Source organism: Schistocerca americana, chromosome 11 (genome assembly GCF_021461395.2).
Source record: "Schistocerca americana isolate TAMUIC-IGC-003095 chromosome 11, iqSchAmer2.1, whole genome shotgun sequence".
In the NCBI taxonomy this organism is placed as follows: domain Eukaryota; kingdom Metazoa; phylum Arthropoda; class Insecta; order Orthoptera; family Acrididae; genus Schistocerca; species Schistocerca americana.
This window is the reverse complement of record NC_060129.1, coordinates 204547841-204568039: the sequence shown is the minus strand read 5'-3', so window position 1 is coordinate 204568039 and position 20199 is coordinate 204547841. Positions and strand designations below refer to the sequence as shown.

The 20199-nt window shown below is 43.8% G+C and overlaps 1 protein-coding gene across 1 annotated transcript in view; it reads left to right on the top strand.

Annotated features, from left to right (window-relative positions):
• LOC124553563 (neuralized-like protein 4) overlaps positions 1 to 20199 on the top strand; it is a 282401-nt gene that overhangs the window by 169978 nt on the left and 92224 nt on the right. The window contains exons 20-22 of the mRNA XM_047127409.1: positions 10997 to 11163; positions 18249 to 18388; positions 18455 to 18565. Of these exons, the coding sequence (XP_046983365.1) occupies positions 10997 to 11163; positions 18249 to 18388; positions 18455 to 18565 (418 nt within the window). The remainder of the gene's footprint in view (positions 1 to 10996; positions 11164 to 18248; positions 18389 to 18454; positions 18566 to 20199) is intronic.

Sequence of the window (20199 nt, the reverse complement as noted above, 5' to 3'; positions counted from 1 at the left end):
GACATGTCAATGTGACTAGTTACCGTGAAAAAAAACTTGAATGTGTAGGTAGGTGCAGGGCTACACATCAGATGTAGCAGAGCAACGGAAAATTACGTACAAATCCAATAAAAGGAAAACTGAACACGGCTCTGACAACATTATGTGTCATGTCCCAGTTGTACGACACGCGACTCGAGAGATCGGGGGATGAGTCGCTACAGATACGAGTTAGACGTTGCAAATAGTTGCTGAGCATTCCATCACGTTGAAATTCAATTTCCTCATTTAGACTAGTGTCTGGATGTTTCAGCTTACACTTCACTGTTTGTAACCCTTCCAGAATGTCAAGGACCAGTCCTCGTAATTGTACACACAAGATTCCTAAGTCACCCTTAACGTTAGCCAATCCGCGCACGTCGCGTGCCAAATGCGCTGCTAGAGCTGACTTACGATTACGAGTGGCACTGTGTTGTACGAACCTAGTTTTGGAAACTTCTCTCTCTCTGCCAGATATGTCTACACCCACACGCCGGCATTTAATACCGTAGATATCACCAGTATTATACAGGGTAACTAAACGCCCTTCACGACAGGCGTAGTGTAATGTGGCCTATTCGTGAGAATTACCTACGTTCCACTGAGGACACTCCTGTCGGGAAAAGTAGACTGTGTGCATCCCGGCACGTGATCGGTGCAGGCAGTGCGTGCTCAGTGGCGTAACGCGGCCGGGGCAAGGCACGGCACGGCACGGCACGGCGAGTGCGGTAGCCTCGGTGGCGCACGCTGTACGTGTCGTGAACACCTCGGAGAAAACAGGTGTACTACAATGTAAGTGCCCGAGACGAGTGGAGATCGTAAATCTCGGATCTTATGTAGCGTTCGTTGTGGTCGGATTGGTAGATTGGTGTATCCGAATTTATGACTTACTTATTCTCGGATCTGTCTTCACGATTGATATACGCGGTTAAATTGAAACAGAAAATTACGATTGAAGACGTGTATGTCACTCGGTTCGCGGAAGTAGTGAGCGTTACCCTGCCTGTAGACAAACAGTCGAGAGGAATGAATTTGGGCACGCGTGTAGTACAGAATAGCCGTACCGTGAGAACAAAACAAAAGGTGACCGTATTTTGCAGTGTTTCCTTTCCTCGGGGTTCTGCCGTGAAAATACAAAATAGAAAATCTGATTGGGTTTTGAATTTTGATGGAATAAGTTACGGATAAGGCGGACTTCGTATTACTGATTAAAATAGTGCTGTAATTTGACCGTGAATGGCAGACAGGGTCAGCAACACTACAAAAAGTGACTGTAAGGAAATAGCATCAGAAATAAGTTGAAATTTACCTTATAATTCTGTCAGAAACATAGTATCTATTATAATATAATCTTTGCAGCTGCATCTGGAATACTTATTAATTTTCTTGTAGGATGTCCTTTTTCTCATTGTTTGCCGGTCCTCTTGTTCTCTGTCTGATGAAAATTTCTTTAAGTTGTCACTGTCAGGATTAATTTATAAATTTGGCAAAACCATTGTGAATCACTGCTGAAATAACTTTGTTTCGTAATATAGTTTTAATTTCCACTTAAAAGCATATTTAACACAGTGTCGAAAAATACACGTCTCGAACGTGTGAAGGCAAGAGAGTAATCAATTAGTTGTTGAAAACAAACACCTACGCAAAAGTAAAAAAAAAAAGGACAAAATTATTTATAAAAATCCGTCGATGGAGCAGCGCTCTTCTGCATGTGCGATCGTAAATCATATCTTTGCACTGGCGGAGGCGCAGTAGTCAAAGTAAATTTACAGTTGGAAGAACAACAGTCAAAGGTAGCTCGGACCACATCACACTGAATGATCCATCACGCAGTGATCTCTGCTCGCGGTGTCAAACTCGAGTCGCCACGTGCACACGTGGAAAAGGGAAACACCGTACGGGTGTGATGTTTCCCATTATTTTTAGTTTCCGAAAGGGCAGGAGTAACACGGACAGGTCTCAAAAATCTCCCCAGTTTATCGGATACGGGACCGAAGTAAGGGATCCCACTAGAGTTCTTCTCAGTCACCTCACAGAGTAGCCTTAGGAGGGTACTGCTCTGTTTTCTGTCAGTCGTTTTTTGATTGTGGCTCACACGGCGGTCTGGTGACAGGTATCTCTCGGTTGGCAAGATATGTGGCCGGTTGGGCACTACCTCTGAGTGACTTTTGAGGTCCAAATATTTGCATTCTATGGCTGTTGTTGCCTTAAGTTTAATTTCTTAAGGCTGTGCCACACGTCTAGTCGTTCACTGTCAGTCCGTACGTTACATTAGACTGACAAAGAGTGTTTACCGTATTTACTCGAATCTAAGCCGCACTGTTTTTGCTGTCTTTGTATTCCAAAACACCGCCTGCGGCTTAGAATCGAGTGCAAAGTAATCGGAAGTTCTGTAAAATGTTGGTAGGTGCCGCCACAATTAATATCTGCCGTCGAATGTATGTAGCACTACAGGGGCATGCTTTGCAGGCACAAAGATAAATACTGTCGCCTAAATTTCTGCGTCCTTAAATAAATTAAGGTGGAAGACGAGATTTTTTTCTCCGCCCTGAGTTTCGACGACTGCATTTTCGTACATTATCCGACGAAGTAAATACAAATTCCGTATTGTTCATCTTCGAATGTAGCAGCATTTCAGTGTACTACGAATATCAGACTGGCAATACTGTTTGGGATGTTTGTCAATATGGCCAACTCTACGTTCTGAATTTTTTCCTACCTGTTCCTTATAGGAACTTTTATGAATTGTGAATCACATGCAGTATTCCCTTCACCATCAGAATAATACGAATATAAACATTTTGCCGTGTATTCTTTCATGTTTGCTGCTATCTCATTTAAATCCTGTCTGCCTAATAAACTACGAAACTAGAGTGAGACAACAGCAAAGGAGGAAGAATATACATATCGTGCCATGTTTATATTCGTATTATTCTTATGCCGAATAGTGATACAGTCACAAATGAAGCACGACAACACACTAGATTTTTAAATCTAAAATGACTCTAATTTCTGTGCAGAATGTAATGTACTAAAGAGGCGTCTGCAAATATTTTCAAATGAAGAAAAATTTTTGCTAAACTCTCTTTCACAACATCTTCTATCACACGCAGTCTATTATTTGGTTCTTGTTGATTATCATCCACGAAAGCAGCAGTGTAAGTAAGAACAAATAGCAGACTCCTGCCATTGTTTCGCTAATGAGACGATTGTAAGCGGCGGTAGCGTGCACAAAAGCAAGCCATGCCGCAGGCCGCGAGAGGTCGTAAACACTCATTATGAGAATGCGACAAACAATGCATGACACTACAATAATGCATTTTCAGCTTGTTGTTGTTGTTGTTGTTGTTGTTGTTGTGGTCTTCAGTCCAGAGACTGGTTTGATGCAGCTCTCCATGCTACTATATCCTGTGCAAGCTTCTTCATATTCCAGTACCTACTGCAACCTACATCCTTCTGAATCTGCTTAGTGTATTCATCTCTTGGTCTCCCTCTACGATTATTACCCTCCACGCTGCCCTCCAATGCTAAGTTTGTGATCCCTTGATGCCTCAAAACATGTCCTACCAACCGATCCCTTCTTCTAGTCAAGTTGTGCCACAAATTCCTCTTCTCACCAATCCTACTCAATACCTCCTCGTTACTTACGTGATCTACCCACCTTATCTTCAGCATTCTTCTGTAGCACCACATTTCGAAAGCTTCTATTCAATTCTTGTCCAAACTAGTTATCGTCCATGTTTCATTTCCATACATGGCTACACTCCATACAAATACTTTCAGAAACGACTTCCTGACACTTAAATCTATACTCGATGTTAACAAGTTTCTCTTCTTGAGAAACGATTTACTTGCCATTGCCAGTCTACATTTTATATCCTCTATGCTTCGACCATCATCGGTTATTTTACTCCCCAAATAGCAAAACTCCTTTACTACTTTAAGTGTCCCATTTCCTAATGTAATTCCCTCAGCATCACCCGACTTAATTTGACTACATTCCATTATCCTAGTTTTGCTTTTGTTGATGTTCATCTTATATCCTCCTTTCAAGACACTGTCCGTTCCGTTCAACTGCTCTTCCAAGTCCTTTGCTGTCTCTGACAGAATTACAATGTCATCGGCGAACCTCAAAGTTTTTACTTCTTCTCCATGAATTTTAATACCTACTCCGAATTTTTCTTTTGTTTCCTTTACTGCTTGCTCAATATACAGATTGAATAACATTGGGGAAAGGCTACAAGCCTGTCTCACTCCTTTCCCAACCACTGCTTCCCTTTCGTGCCCCTCGACTCTTATAACTGCCATCTGGTTTCTGTACAAATTGTAAATAGCCTTTCCCTCTCTGTATTTTACCCCTGCCACCTTTAGAATTTGAAAGAGAGTATTCCAGTCAACATTGTCAAAAGCTTTCTCTAAGTCTACAAATGCTAGAAACGTAGGTTTGCCTTTCCTTAATCTTTCTTCTAAGATAAGTCGTAAGGTCAGTATTGCCTCACGTGTTCCAACATTTCTACGAAATCCAAACTGATCTTCCCTGAGGTCGGCTTCTACCAGTTTTTCCATTCGTCTGTAAAGAATTCGCGTTAGTATTTTGCGGCTGTGACTTATTAAACTGATAGTTCGGTAATTTTCACATCTGTCAACACCTGGTTTCTTTGGGATTGGAATTATTATCTTCTTCTTGAAGTCTGAGGGTATTTCGCCTGTCTCATACATCGTGCTCACCACATGGTAGAGTTTTGTCATGACTGGCTCTCCAGAGGCCATCAGTAGTTCTAATGGAATGTTGTCTATTCCCGGGGCCTTGTTTCGACTCGGGTCTTTCAGTGCTCTGTCAAACTCTTCACGCAGTATCGTATCTCCCATTTCATCTTCATCTACATCCTCTTCCATTTCCATAATATTGTCCTCAAGTACATCGCCCTTGTACAGATCCTCTATATACTCCTTCCACCTTTCTGCTTTCCCTTCTTTGCTTAGAACTGGGTTTCCATCTGAGCTCTTGATATTCATACAAGTCTTTCTCTTGTCTCCAAAGGTCTCTTTAATTTTCCTGTAGGCAGTATCTATCTTACCCCTAGTGAGATAAGCCTCTACATCCTTACATTTGTCCTCTAGCCATCCCTGCTTAGCCATTTTGCACTTCCTGTCGATCTCATTTTTTAGACGTTTGTATTCCTTTTTGCCTGCTTCATTTACTGCATTTTTATATTTTCTCCTTTCATCAATTAAATTCAATATTTCTTCTGTTACCCAAGGATTTCTACTAGCCCTTGTCTTTTTACCTACTTGATTCTCTGCTGCCTCCACTACTTCATCCGTCAAAACTACCCATTCTTCTTCTACTGTATTTCTTTCCCCCATTCCTGCCATTTGTTCCCTTACACTCTCCCTGAAATTCTGTACAGCCCCTGGTTTAGTCAGTTTATCCAGGTCCCATCTCTTTAAATTACCACCTTTTTGCAGTTTCTTAAGTTTAAACTACAGGTCATAACCAATAGATTGTGGTCAGAGTCCACATCTGCCCCTGGAAATGTCTTACAATTTAAAACCATGTTCCTAAATCTCTGTCTTACCATTATATAATCTATCTGATACCTTTTAGTATCTCCAGGATTCTTCCATGTATACAACCTTCTTTTATGATTCTTGAACCAAGTGTTAGCTATGATTAAGTTATGCTCTGTGCAAAATTCTACCAGACGGCTTCCTCTTTCATTTCTTAACCCCAATCCATATTCCCCTACTATGTTTCCTTCTCTCCCTTTTCCTACTGTCGAATTCCAGTCACCCATGACTATTAAATTTTCATCTCCCTTCACTACTTGAATAATTTCTTTTATTTCATCATACATTTCTTCAATTTCTTCGTCATCTGCAGAGCTAGTTGGCATATAAACTTGTACCACTGTATTAGGCATGGGCTTTGTGTCTTTCTTGGCCACAATAATGCGTTCACTATGCTGTTTGTAGTAGCTAACCCGCACTCCTATTTTTTTATTCATTATTAAACCTACTCCTGCATAACCCCTATTTGATTTTGTGTTTATAACCCTGTAATCACCTGACCAAAAGTCTTGTTCCTCCTGCCACCGAACTTCACTAATTCCCACTATATCTAACTTTAACCTATCCATTTCCCTTTTTAAATTTTCTAACCTACCTGCCCGATTAAGGGATCTGACATTCCTCGCTCCGATCCGTAGAATGCCAGTTTTCTTTCTCCTGATAATGACGTTCTCTTGAGTAGTCCCCGCCTGGAGATCCGAATGGGGGACTATTTTACCTCCGGAATATTTTACCCAAGAGGACGCCATCATCATTTAATCATACAGTAAAGCTGCATGCCCTCGGGAAAAATTACAACTGTAGTTTCCCCTTGCTTTCAGCCGTTCGCAGTACCAGCACAGCAAGGCCGTTTTGGTTAGTGTTACAAGGCCAGATCAGATCCAGACTGCTGGCCCTGCAACTACTGAAAAGGCTGCTGCCCTCTTCAGGAACCACACGTTTGTCTGGCCTCTCAACAGATACCACTCCATTGTGGTTGCACCTACGGTACGGCCATCTGTATCGCTGAGGCACGCAAGCCTCCCCACCAACGGCAGGGTCCATGGTTCATGGGGGGGATTTTCAGCTTAGAGTGACGTAATCCCCTATAACAAAGAGAACTGAACTTATCAGATCAAAGAAAAATAAGCAATCAACTCAAACCAGATGAAGCACGTGAAAAAGGAAGGGCACCAATGTAAATACGGACGGAGCGCCTAACGCATAGCAATGGCTACCTGGTAGAGCTTAACTGCTAAGCTTACGACTCGAACCAAACTACTGTAGCTGTATCGTCATTCATTCGACCTAAATTGTGTCTCGTATTACAATGGACCAACTTTGTTTCTATTTGGAGGTGCGGCCTAAAATTTTTCTCTCCCCTCGAATTTCGAGTCTCAAATTTCACGTACGGCTTAGATTCGGGAAATTTTTTTTTTCCTTAATTTCGAATCTCATTTTTCAGGTGCGGCTTAGATTTGAGTAAATACGGTATTCGTCGATCCGTTCCTCGTCTGTCCGTTTCGGCCCCGTTCACGTGGCGTGGTACCGGTCGACTCGAAGTACTTTCTCTTGCCTCGCCTGCACAAAAACTCACATGCTATTCAATAAATTTCCATCAGTTGTACGGTTTTACCGTACACATGTGAGGCACAATACGATATATTTCCTCGAAGCATTTTGCTCTGACAGTCGTGTTCGTTACAGTTGTGTATTCGTACCGAGCCTGCAGGCTCTTTATAACTCGTGCGATTTTTAATGGCAGTTTTTTTATTTTAATTCTGGTAATGAATATGTACTCGTGAAATCGCACGAGTTGCCCTTTGCAGCTGTGCGTGTTTGATAGGTGTGGGACTGCCAGCTACCGGAGGTGACCCGTGGCTGGTGCCCCTACTTTTCAGCCGACAGCACACCTCACTAGCTCTGTACATGGAATACTTACAGTACATACAATCTGACGCTGTGCTTTATATTTCTCGTACATACACAGTTTCGAGTGGCATACTACCTGTTATTGGATTCACTGTCAAATGTGCTGTGTCTTGAAAACTTCTAAGACAAAACTGGACAGTCGAGAGCTACTACCTGTAAGTCGTGTATTTTAAATGTCAATTAAGTGGGCGATGTACACATGTACTAGACACATTCACCTCATCAGATATAGGTAACGCCACTCTACCGACGATACCTTCCGAAGAAGACTGTCGAGACCCCGATCGAGGTTTTATAAACCTGTATTTTACTATTTTACAACTGGTCGACTGTTATTTGCAGTTCGTTGAAGCTCGTGCATTCACACTCGCTAAAGCACAGCAACGTCAGTTGTCTCAAGACTATACGGAAAATAAGCCAACTTTCTTCTTCTTCTTCTTCTTCTTCTTCTTTTTTTTTTTTTTTTTACCTCCCAATTTTTTAAAACTTAATCTCCCGATTTTTTTGTTTTAGAAAGTTGGCAGGTATGTGGAACATTTTTTCTATTCCCTACACTTTGTGTTGCATCAGTCCCAGTAATCACTGCGGTGTCCCCACAGTCTTTCACAGCGTCACAACTGGATAAAATCTTCTGGAATGTCAAACCGCAAAAATTCCGATAAAATTCTCGAGCTTTCTGCGATTAGCTCTGCCGTTGTCACCGGGAGTAAAACTACCATCTGCCGGGACTAGCACCATTTCTCACTTGTACACCTAGGATTACGGCTGCTGGCACCGATCGCATGGGGCCGGAACGACACGTGTTGAAATTGTTGTGTTATTCTAATCTCAGCTGCCACTTTTTTAACCGAGTCCCAGTATGTCGATGCACGAGCTGAGACCCTCGTGTTCTCAAACTACACTACTGGCCATTAAAATTGCTACACCATGAAGACGACGTGCTACAGACGTGAAATCTAACCGACAGGAAGAAGATGCTGTGATATGCAAATGATTAGCTTTTCAGAGCATTCACACAAGGTTGGCGCCGGTGGCAACACCTACAACGTGCTGACACGAGGAGAGTTTCCAACCGATTTCTCATACACAAACAGCAGTTGACCGGCGTTGCCTGGTGAAACGTTGTTGTGATGCCTCGTGTAAGGAGGAGAAATGCGTACCATCACATTTCCGACTTTGATAAAGGTCGGATTATAGACTATCGCGATTGCGGTTTATCGTATTGCGACATTGCTGCTCGCGTTGGTCGAGGTCCAATGACTGTTAGCAGAATATGGAATTGGTGGTTTCAGGAGGGTAACACGGAACGCTGTGCTGGATCCCAATGGCCTCGTATCACTAGCAGTCGAGACGACGGGCATCTTATCCGCACGGCTGTAACGGATCTTGCTGCCATGTCTCGATCCCTGAGTCAACAGATGGGGATGTTTGCAAGCTGACAACCATCTGCACGAACAGTTCGACGACGTTTGCAGGAGCATGGACCATCAGCTCTGAGACTGTGGCTGCAGTTACCCTTGACACTGCATCACGGACAGGAGCGCCTGCGATGGTATACTCGACGACGAACCTGAGTGCACGAATGGCGAAACGTCATTTTTTCGTATGAATCCAGGTTCTGTTTACAGCATCGTGATGGTCACATCCGTGTTTGGCGACATCGCGGTGAACGCACATTGGAAGCGTGTATTCTTCATTGCCATAGTGGTGTATCACCCGGCATGGTGTTATGGGATGCCATTTGTTACACGTCTCGGTCACCTCTTGTTCGCACTGACGGCACTTTGAACAGTGGACGTTACATTTCAGAAATGTTACGACCTATGGCTCTAACCTTCATTCGATCCCTGCGAAACCCTACATTTCAGCAGGTTTAATGCACGACTGCGTGTTACAGGTCCTGTATGGGCCTCTCTGGATAGAGAAAATGTTCGACTGCTGCCCTGGCCAGCACATTCTCCAGATCTCTCACCAATTGAAAACATCTGGTCAATGGTGGCCAAGCAACTGGCTCGTCACAATACGCCAGTCACTACTCTCGCTGAACTGTGGTATCTTGTTATTATGGCCAGAGGGTGCTGTTCTGGGTACTGATTTCTGAGGATCTGTGCAAACAAATTGCGTGAAAATGTAGTGACATGTCAGTTCTAGTATAATATATTTGTGCAATGAATACCCGTTTATCATCTGCATTTCTTCACGGTGTAGCAATTTTAATGGCCCGTAGTGTATATTTTGTATCCATTTTCAAGGCAGCGCTCGGCCGTGGCCGACTCACTGAGACCCCTTCGCTTAATACGTCTCTCGTGCTCGGTACGACACTCTGCGACTGTGGGAATTGTCAGGCCTTTGTAGATGCTACCGGGCTTGCGAGGGACGGCTTACACACCCGGCACACTGAGAGCTATATCGTATTTAACAGGGCGTGACGTATCTCTAACCTCTGCGATGGGCCGAAACACTGGTTGCGATCCACGTCCCTGTACTAAGAGTACTGACTCGCCATTCGTTGCCCCGTAGTACGGCAGGAAAGCTGCCGGCTCGGCTCCTTCTGCTGATTCGGAGGCGTCCTCCTTCGGTGACACCTGAAAGCGTGTGCAATTTCTCTTTCTCTGTAGCCGCTCTCCCCGAACACGTGCCTCGAGTGCTACAATTCGGACCGTAGGCGGCCGTCGTCAGAAATAACTTCAGCTCCGTGTATTAACGTGTTCGGGTACCACTTTCTCGTGTGTAGGGTGGTGAAAACTACCGGTGTTCAAATCTCAATCTTTGTGCGTCGGTTTCCCGTACACCGAGTGACCGAGCCGGCCTTCTGCCTTCCTCTCGTTTAAAACACTTGAGGACGGTAACTCGCCACCTTCTCTGTCTCGACAGTAAATTTGATGTCGGTACGGACACTGTTCGTTTGATCCGCGAACTTCTGCAGTGTATTTTCACTGTAAGGCCGTACGAGTTAGGTGTTACTGACGTACCTGAGGTAGCTCCACGAAGAAATTCACGATTGCAGAAGACAGTGGTGAGCCCGTTACTGTGCGATCTGTCGTTTCGTAATATTTGTCCCAGTGTGAGAAGTACGTAGTCATTAAAACTTGACGGAATGACGACGATTCCGGGTGGAAACTATCGGACGGAAACATCTGGCACATCTCGTACTGGCACTCTCGTGAAAAGTGACACCACGTCCCGACCGAACGCTACTCCGTTTCGACCCATTTTCTCGAGTGTTTCGACAAATGTCTGAGAGTTCGTGACACGGCATTAACACTGACCCAGTTTTGGCACCAGTAATCCCTCACCGCCGTGGCACTTACCGTGCTGCCGCACTACGCGGCGCACCGTCCCTTAACGGGACGGCCGAGGCGAGGAAACGGCAGTGCCGCCGCGAGTACCCTCTGCCGTACGCCGTGACGCGGCGTGCGGAGTACGGCTTTATGGCTCCGGGTAGTTCACTACGGCCCACTGTGTACTGACTGAGTTTGCATTGTGTGTGCTCCAGGCAACGAGGTGCAGAAGAACGGGCGCACGCTGCAGCACTGCTACTGCCCCAGCCTCGAGTGGCTGACGGTCGGCGACCGCGTGGGAGTCCGGCGCGCTGCCGACGGGGCCCTCAGCTTCTCGCTCAACGGCGAGGACGTGGGCGTCGCCGTGCCGTACGTGCCGAAGGTAACTGCCGGCGGACGGCGACAGTTGTGCCCTCGGCGGGCATCTGGTCGTGTCGTTTTTCTCGTCGAGTTCTATTCTGCCTTACTGATAGTGTAGTGCGATTGTGACTTCGTGCAAATTTCCTTACGAGAAATTCGGACCACTAGTGTGTCACACTGACGGGCAACTACGGGGTGTCTGTAAAGCTCTTCGCCATTTTCCAGTCGAACACTTTACTGCTAATTAAAATGGTGTGAACGTACATTGAGAAATTTCGTAATAGAAATTTGATGCTGTTCAGTACAAATGGAAGCATGAGCCTGTAGTGGTTAATAAAAAAAGAAAAGAGAGAATAAAAGAAAAAGAAAAAAAGATTGAAAATGTGGGAAAAAATGGTGAATAAAAAAAGGGGTTTTAAAATCGTAAATGACCGTGAAAAAAGGAAAGAATGAAATGCAAATCCGACTTCGTATTACAGAAAAGCTGTAGTTGGGGTTGTCCTTGTGGCGTTTTTGAGCAAAAGTTAAGCCAATTTCCACTACAAAACTTACTGAAAAGAAACAGAGAATAACAGAATGTAACTGACAGGGGGAAGTGGCGTAGATAAGAGATCATCCTTTACCAGGTTAACTTGTCTTCTTTCGGGCGGCGTCCAGGTCTTCAAAAATCTCCTTCACTTCTGCGTGAAAAGTCTGCTCCGAAATCTTGCAATAAGTTTCATTGTCCAGGAATTTCTAATGTATACAAAACCGTCTTGATCTTAAATACAATTTATTTTAGTTGCTTCTCTCCATCCTCCGAATTTCATAACAACTTCCACAATGTCTACACATTAATAAGTTTCTTTCGTCTTAATCAGATCACGTCTGCCTTCAGCTTCTGCTATCAAGAGACAATTGAAAACGGATAGAAAACGAAAAAGGTTACAATTGTGGTATTTTCTCTGCCGTCGAGCCCTCGTACCACTGCGACGGGATATTTTTTATCTGAGGGAAGGAGTGTAGCGCGGCGAAATTCAAAGTCCCGCTACAAGCCCCAGTGTCCCTTTGTAGCCTGAAGTACTCACAAGCATACCTGGCCTCATTTCCTCCACAGCTGCAAAAAATACAGTTTTTCAACTGTCGAAGGTTATCGATTTTCGGTCGATATTCCTCAGACTCGTGAAAAGTGTCTGTAAGATAGTGCCCGACAGTTGTGGAAAAATGGGGAGTTGCTCTGTCTTGCCGGTAGTTGACAGTATCCACAGTGTCGTCATAAATTGACTTTGATTCTTAAAACTGTTCCAGTAGTTAAATATAGATATTACCAGTTAACCACTTACTGTTTACTCGGCAAAGAAGGTAGTGGTATAACTGGGCACTTTTTAGTCATCAGACACACAAAGAACAAATATACATCCTGATACTACGGTGGACGAGAACGGAAGAGCGATGTTGCTAGCATTAAAACGAGAGGGGTAATGTAAAAAATCTGAAGGTACGTAGTTTTTAATCATTCCGCTATCCTCTCGCATTACATTAATGTGGCATGATACTAATTAATATGTCTTTGGTGCATTCGACTGGCACCTATACTAATTAATATATCTCATTTGTCTGTGCAGATAAATCCTGTAGGCACCTACACAAATAGAACTGGAGCTTTTTGATAAGCTTTTTGATAAGTATGCACTGGGAGACAGTATCAGAAGCTCTTCTCAAATCCAGAAAACTTGCACAGGTTATTTTCTTATTCTCAGAAGAAACATACATTTCTGCGATGATGATTTGAACTGATTTTAAAGTGGAAATATGATGTCTGAAACCGTATTATGGCGAGCCAAGTGGATTATATTGCTCAAATTGATCATTCGACTGTTTGTGCGTACAGCAACCGATAAATTTTGATATGTTTGGTACGAGTGAGATGTGGCAATAGTTATCAGGAGGTGCTTTATCGTTTTTCGTGTGGATAGGTGTTAAAATAGTAATTTTGAGGCAATCTGGAAGATTTCTTTGTAAGGCATACAGTTGGTGATTTTGGTTACTGTCTGTAGAATTTCTTTTTGACTATTATTATTATTATTATTATTATTATTATTATTATTATTACTCCCCCACCCCTCTCCCCCCTGCCCCCAATCTCTCACGTTGCCTGCATCCTTGTTTATTGTTGTTGCCAACAAAACCTTTACTGGGAATTAAAGTTGCTCAAATTGAATGGATGAATGAGTTGGGATCATTGGAACAAGGGGTATGAGAGACCATTCCTGTCACTGGATCTGTGAGAATAGTAGCTTCAATGACAGTATTTCACATAGTTTTAATCTGCGAAAGGGCAGGATTACAAAGTTTTTGACACATTCAAATTGTGTAGTTGTATTCTAATCGTAAGCTGGTAAGCTATAAATACGACATTCCTGTTTCTCCTTAAATTCGACTGCAAGAAAGAAAACAAAACACCATATTGTTGTTTCAAAATTGTTGTTTAAACCTATATGTGAGGAGAAGCAATTTGTGTAATGGTTTAAATGCCCTACTACCGTATTTAAAACTGACTCCAAGAAAGAAAATGAAACCACAGCCGTCATAAAGCTTGCTGTCTGGCATGAGCAATGTTTAATAATGTGTGTGTTGCTGTTACCATCATCATCATCATCAACAACAACAAGAAGTTGTGCAGTTCCCAGCCAGTGTCTAGAAGCGTAGGCCTCTCCCGTCTTCTGTCTCCCACCATCTTTACATCTCCACATTGATCCAGTCTTCTCTTCTCTCAGTCTATGCAACAAAATAAAAGGCTGATTGTCTTCAAGCCATATGCTTTTGCTTCCTTTTACACACGATTCATCCTCATTGGTGGCTGTTTGGGATCTCATTACTGCACGTTGCCTGCTACACGTGTCACAGTCATCTGCAGAGTATACATGTAGATGTAGAATTATCTGTCTATCTCAGTGTCTGTTTGCTGAGTACTTTGTCTGTCTTTAATTTTTTTTAACTTTTATAGTCATTTCTAATTAACTTGCACCTTTCTCAATTTCTGTAATCTGCCTAATGTCGTGCTCAGTTGAACAGTGGAAAATATGGGATGGAATAATAATGGGAAAAGGACAGATTGCTGCTCACCACTAGAGGAGGCATTGAGTGGAAGACAGACAAACTGAAGAAAGCTCTTCGGTGCTGAAAATCGTAACGGCCTAAAGTGTACTGTTATCAATTTTGAGATTGTAGCGTGTACAGGTGCTCCTGACGTTTGTCGGTCTCTTGTCGAATTATTTTTATCTGTATCTGTCAGTCCACATTGTCCAAAAGTTACCTCACAGATTTCTCAGATGCCGATTGCCGTAGGGGCCGAAAGCACGGAGCGTAATTTCGTTGCTTCGAACTGCTCAGTTGTCATCTTCCTTGTTCCACCCTCAATGAAGTGAAAAAACAACTGTTTATAAGCCTCTGTACGACCTCGATTCCTCTAGTCTCGTCTTCGCAATCCTTTCACGTGTACATCAGTGGCAGTAGGATTATCTCGCAGTCTGTCGCAAATGCCTGCTCACTAAACTTAACAGTGTTTGAGGTAGTGGAAATTTCTTTACCTGTCAGTAAACTATTATAAGAAAATGAAACACATACTGCCACCCTTGCGAATTTATTTTTTGTGTAGGTACCAGTTTCGGCACTTCAGTGCGCCATCTTCAGGTTTCAGTTCGTGCCGAAGGGGTTATTGCGGTACATATTTACGATGCATCGGTGGCCAACGTAACTGGCTTACGCGGACTACCTGTAACTGTGATGTCAGCACTCCGACCGTTGACGGCCAACTGATCGGAATGCTAACATCGCAGTTACGGGTAGTGTCCATAATCGGTTGTGTCGGCCACTGATGCGGTGTATATATGTGGGTGGAGGTAACACCTTCAGTGTCAACTGAGGCGTGGAGGTAGCGCACATAAGTGCCGAAACTGGTAGTTACACGATAGGTAAGATCGTTAGGACGGCTGTAGGCGTTTCATTTTCTTAAAATAGTGAACTGCTGTGGTACCCGAGACGTCCAATCGAAAGGATGGACGTACAAAAACCTATTGGTAAACGGTTTAGCAAGGACACCTTTGAGGTTCTTCAGTGCATTCCTTTAATCTGATCTGTTGGGAATGCAAACACTTAAAGCAGTGCTCGAGACTCGGTCGCCCCAGCGCCGTGTACGAGGTCTCCTGTATGTGTTGGCTACACTTTCCTAGAATCCTTCCAATAAACCGAAGGTGACCGTTTGCCTTCACTACAAGTGACCTACATGCCCACTCCGTTTTGTGTCCCTTTGCAACATTGACCCTAAATATTTAAGAGACATAACCGAGTCGAGCAGCACAGCACCTAGAACGACAATCGGTCACTTCCGTCAATTGACGGAACTTTCCGTGCCGAGATGAGAGTGGCAACAAACACGATGTAATACAGTCTCTTCGGGCACGCTTTATCGGTGGTGTTGCCGTTGTACTTTCATTTCCTAGAGATAGGTTTCTGAATTGACAGTCGCATAGTCATCTGTGATAATTCCTTTCACATTCGAGCGTCGTCCACAAAGTAAGTTCAGTTTCTATTTCTGTCCGCGACAGCGCTACGATCGCAGTTCCGAGCATGCGCGGAAGTTACTCCGACTCGAGGAGGAGACGTGTACACCATTTTCAGATCGCTGCTGCCGACGTGTGCTTTGTAGTGCTTCTTTATAATGTCACACGTAATTTAAAATGCCGCCGTGTGTGAAATCAGGTCTGTGGTTCGTTTTCTAAATTCAACAAAAGTTAAACCGAATGAAATTCATCAGTAAATCTGTGAGGTTTACGGGCAAATTGCTAGGAGTGATTCAATGGTTAGAAGATGGGTCAGACTGTTCAATGGAGGACGTGATAAAGTTTACGATGAAGAACGAAGTGGGTGCCCGTCTGTGGTTACTGATGAACTGGTTCACAGAATTGAAGAGAAGATTAAGCACAACTGTAAGTTTACACTTAGTGCCCTCCCTATAGAAGTTCCGCAAACCTCACGATCTGTCCTCGATGGTCGACACTTCGACGACGATGGCGAGCTAAAAGGACACGTTATCACACGGTCGAATACACAGGTGGCAAACTTCTACGAAGAAGGCGTACAAAAACTTGTTCCACGCTGTGACAAGGGCCTACAAAATTTCGGAAGCTGTATGGAAAAGTGATGTAGCAGTTGTAGATTTTTGTACAATAAATATTTTTTCTGTATCTGTACACATTTGTTTTATGTAACCAAATGAAACTTACTTTGTGGATGACCTTTGTTTTTTGATAACTTTTCCACAATTGTCAAAGTGTGGACCCTTCCCGTGAATTCCTGCACCTTGTCGTTTTGTGGTAGGTTCGTGTTGGTAACACTACATCACGACATCTGTGGTCAGTTTTTCTGTAACCCTTTCAGACATCAATTTTTTCTTGAAGGAGGACACTTTTTCTTCGTGGTTTAATGCTCTTCTTTTTTTTTTTTTTTTTTTTTTTTTTTTTTTTTTTAAAAGATGCAAGATTTATGCAAAAATGTGTGCCCATTTTCAAAGCATGCAAAATAACAATCATTTGTACAGTGGAATACAAGTAACTACCCAACCACTTCCAGGTGTTCTGGCAGTCACAAAGCGCTGTGCACTGCTACACTGACTTGTTGAAGTATTTTTATAATGGTGCCCAAAAGCTGGCAGGACTCACTTGTGTGTACATGAGGTTTCCACTGTGGAAAAATATTTCTGTTGCTAATAAGAGACAGTGAAATTTAATGTACATAGTTGAAGCGAGTGGGTACGAAAGGGGTAAGAAATGGTCTACATTTTGCATTTCAGTTCAGTTGCAGCGAGTACCATCGTTCTCGTTCGGTAGTTGAGGTTTGCGGTACATACTCTGCACACACATTTCTCTGCTTCAGAACATTATGTATCGAATGCACTTCATTACTGCATCAACATAACTCGTAAGCCGGGAATGAAGTTAGTCTCGGACCTTTTCAGACGGATAGCGCGTCGTTGTGTAATATATGTAAAAAATTTCTTAATAGGATCAAATACAGATTTAGAATAGCTACTAATCAAATTTTCACTGACACTAACAAGTGGTTTAAAGCTAATTCACTGTCTTTAAACTTTCAGTACAATCACTATATGCAGTTCAGAACCTGTAAAGTTTTCCTTCCAGCATGTGCATAACATACGAAGACGTGCAGATCGAAGAGGTTGACAGTGTTAAATTTCTGGGATTAAAACTCGATAATAAATTCGTTTGGGAAGGGCGTATCACAGAATTGCTTAAGCGCCTAAACGAGTCTGTATTTGCAGTGAGAATGATGTCAGATGTAGGAGAGAGAAATACAAAAACACTTCCTTACTTTGCTTACTTTCATTCTCTTATATCATACGGGATCATATCCTTGGGCAACTCATCAAACCGAGCAAAACTTTCTATGGTGCAAAAGTGTGTGATAAGAATAATTTGTGGTGTGAATTCGAGAACGTGATGTAGGAATCTGTTCGAGGAACTTTGTATCGTAACCTCTCCTTCTCAGTATATTTATTCCTTAATCAAATTTGTTGCAAGTAATACATCTCTATTTCCAACCAATAGCTCAATGTGTAGTATGAATACTAGGAATAGGAACAATCTACATAAAGACCTTAAATCACTTACCTCGGTACAAAAAGGGGTCCAATATTCGGGAACACACGTTTTTAATAAATTGCCACCAACCATTAAAAACTTGGTTTCAGATCAAGAACAGTTTAAACAGAGTTTGAAGGACTTTTTGATAAGCAACTCCTTCTACTCTATAGATGAATATCTTAACAGAGACTGTTGGGCCAGCTTAAGTAAAAATGTGCGCTTGATTTCAGTTTTGACAGCACTCGGTCACAACAGTCAAGATTAGGTATTTCGTGAGTGATAAATTTATTAATAGTGCATAACAACGATTCATTCTGACAGCGTGTTAATTCTGTAAATATTAGCTGTTCCAGTTGACCACATCGTATTCACCTATTTCGAAAATCTCCTGACAATTTCTGACACGTCCCACACCCACGAGAATCGTCTCATCTTTACGATATTCGCGCGTCTCCCTCCGGTACAGAAAGTCTACGCGGTGGTGGACCTGTACGGCAAGGCGGTGTCGGTGGCTGTGACGAGCGTGGGCGGGCACGCGGGTGCGGTCCCCACCTCGCCCGGCCCGGTCGGCGTGCCGCCCCTCGCCGCGCCCGAGATGGCTTCCTCGCTGACGGCCGGCGGCACCGGCAACGGCGCCGACGGGGAGGACGGCGAGGACGCGGCGGGCGGCAGCGGCAGCGGCGGGCCGGACGACAGCCTGCGCTCCAGCCGGCTGCACGACTCGCTCGAGATCCTGCTGGACACCGCCGAGCCAGCGCAGCCCGCGGCCGACAGGGCTCCACTGTGAGTGTGCCGGCAGCGTTACTTTAAATGTTCGGGAGTGCAAAATTCTACGTTTGACAAAATGCAAAAAATGCTATCCTACACCTACACAGTCAGAATCGGTCAGCTCGTACAAATACGTGGATGCGACAATTTCTGTGTAGTGGTTAATAAAAAAGAAAAAGAGAAGAAAAGAAAATAAAAGGTTGAAAATGTGGGAAGAAATGGTGAATAAAAAGGGGGTTTTAAAAATCGTTAATGACCGTGAAAAAGGGAAAGGATGAAATGCAAATCGGACTTCGTATTACAGAAAAGTTATCAGACTTTGTGATTCGGAAAAGCTATTACCGGGGTGGTCCTTGTGGCGTTTCTGAGCAAAAGTCAAACCAATCTCCACAACAAAAATTATTTGAAAAGGAACAGAGAATAACAAAATGTGATTAACAGGGGGAAATAGCGTAGATAAGAGTTCATCCTTTACCATGTTAACATGTCTTCCTTCGTGTGGCTCCAGTTCTTCAAAAATCTCCTACTTCATTTCTGCGTGAAAAGTAGTAGCTGCTCTGAGATCTTGCAATCGTCCAGGAATCACTAATTTATACAAATCAAAATCGTCTTGAGACTAAACGCAATGTATTTTATGTTGCTGCTTCCATCCTCTGAATTTCATACAAACTTCCACAATACATCTGCACACCAATAAGTTGTTTTTCGTCTTAATCAGACCAAGTATAGCTAATAAGTTTTTACGTCTGCATTAAGCTTCCGCTCTCGAGAGACACAAGACGGATAGCAAAACAAAAAGAGTTACATTTTTAGTACCTTCATTTTCTTATATGTTTTCTCTGCCGTCAAGCGCTCATACAGCTGCTACGGTATAATTTATATCTGAGGGAACGAGTGTAGCACAGCCAAATTCAAAGTCCTGCTACATGTGGGTACGAGATATCGTACGGTCGCAGCAGCGCAGTCGTAGTGAAACTGTGATACGTCAGTAACAGTCCGGTCACATTAAGCTGACCACTGCCCGTGTTCGAAGTCTGTGTGCAGTAACACGGTAACAACTCGCAGACGGTAGGAGGCGGCATTAGCGGTATAGGCTGCACGGAGCATCTCGGGAGGACACGGGAAACGCTGCATTTTTTGTCTAAATGTGCAAACGGGACAGTTTATCTGACGTCTGAAAGGGCACAGTCGTCTGCTTTTGGTCCGAGGGTGGAAGTTCTTCCCATACGGCTGAGTTGTAGACTATTTGCGTGCCGCCACTACCATGCGTGGCAGAATGGTGCCGAGGCGGGAATGTCGCGTCACGGGCGACAGGTGACGGGGGCGAACGGTGGTTGCGGAGGTGTCTTCGGGCAAATAGATGTGAGACTGTCGAGCAACTGGTCGCGTGGACGAACTGACAGGCTGCTGACAGTGTCTCTTCGACAGACGTTTGGCGGATTTCGCCGCGTACGGACCTATGCGGCGGGTGCCCGGTTCGTGCACTGCCGTTCACTGACGACGAATGCCGTAATTTGCGTGCCGGCACCGCAAGTGGACGTACACCGAGTCGTGACAGGTGGCCTTCACGGACAAGAGGTGGCGCAAACCGTACCGGGAGGGATCATCACGGTCCGGGGAATGTTTTCGTGGCCTTACCCGACCGATCT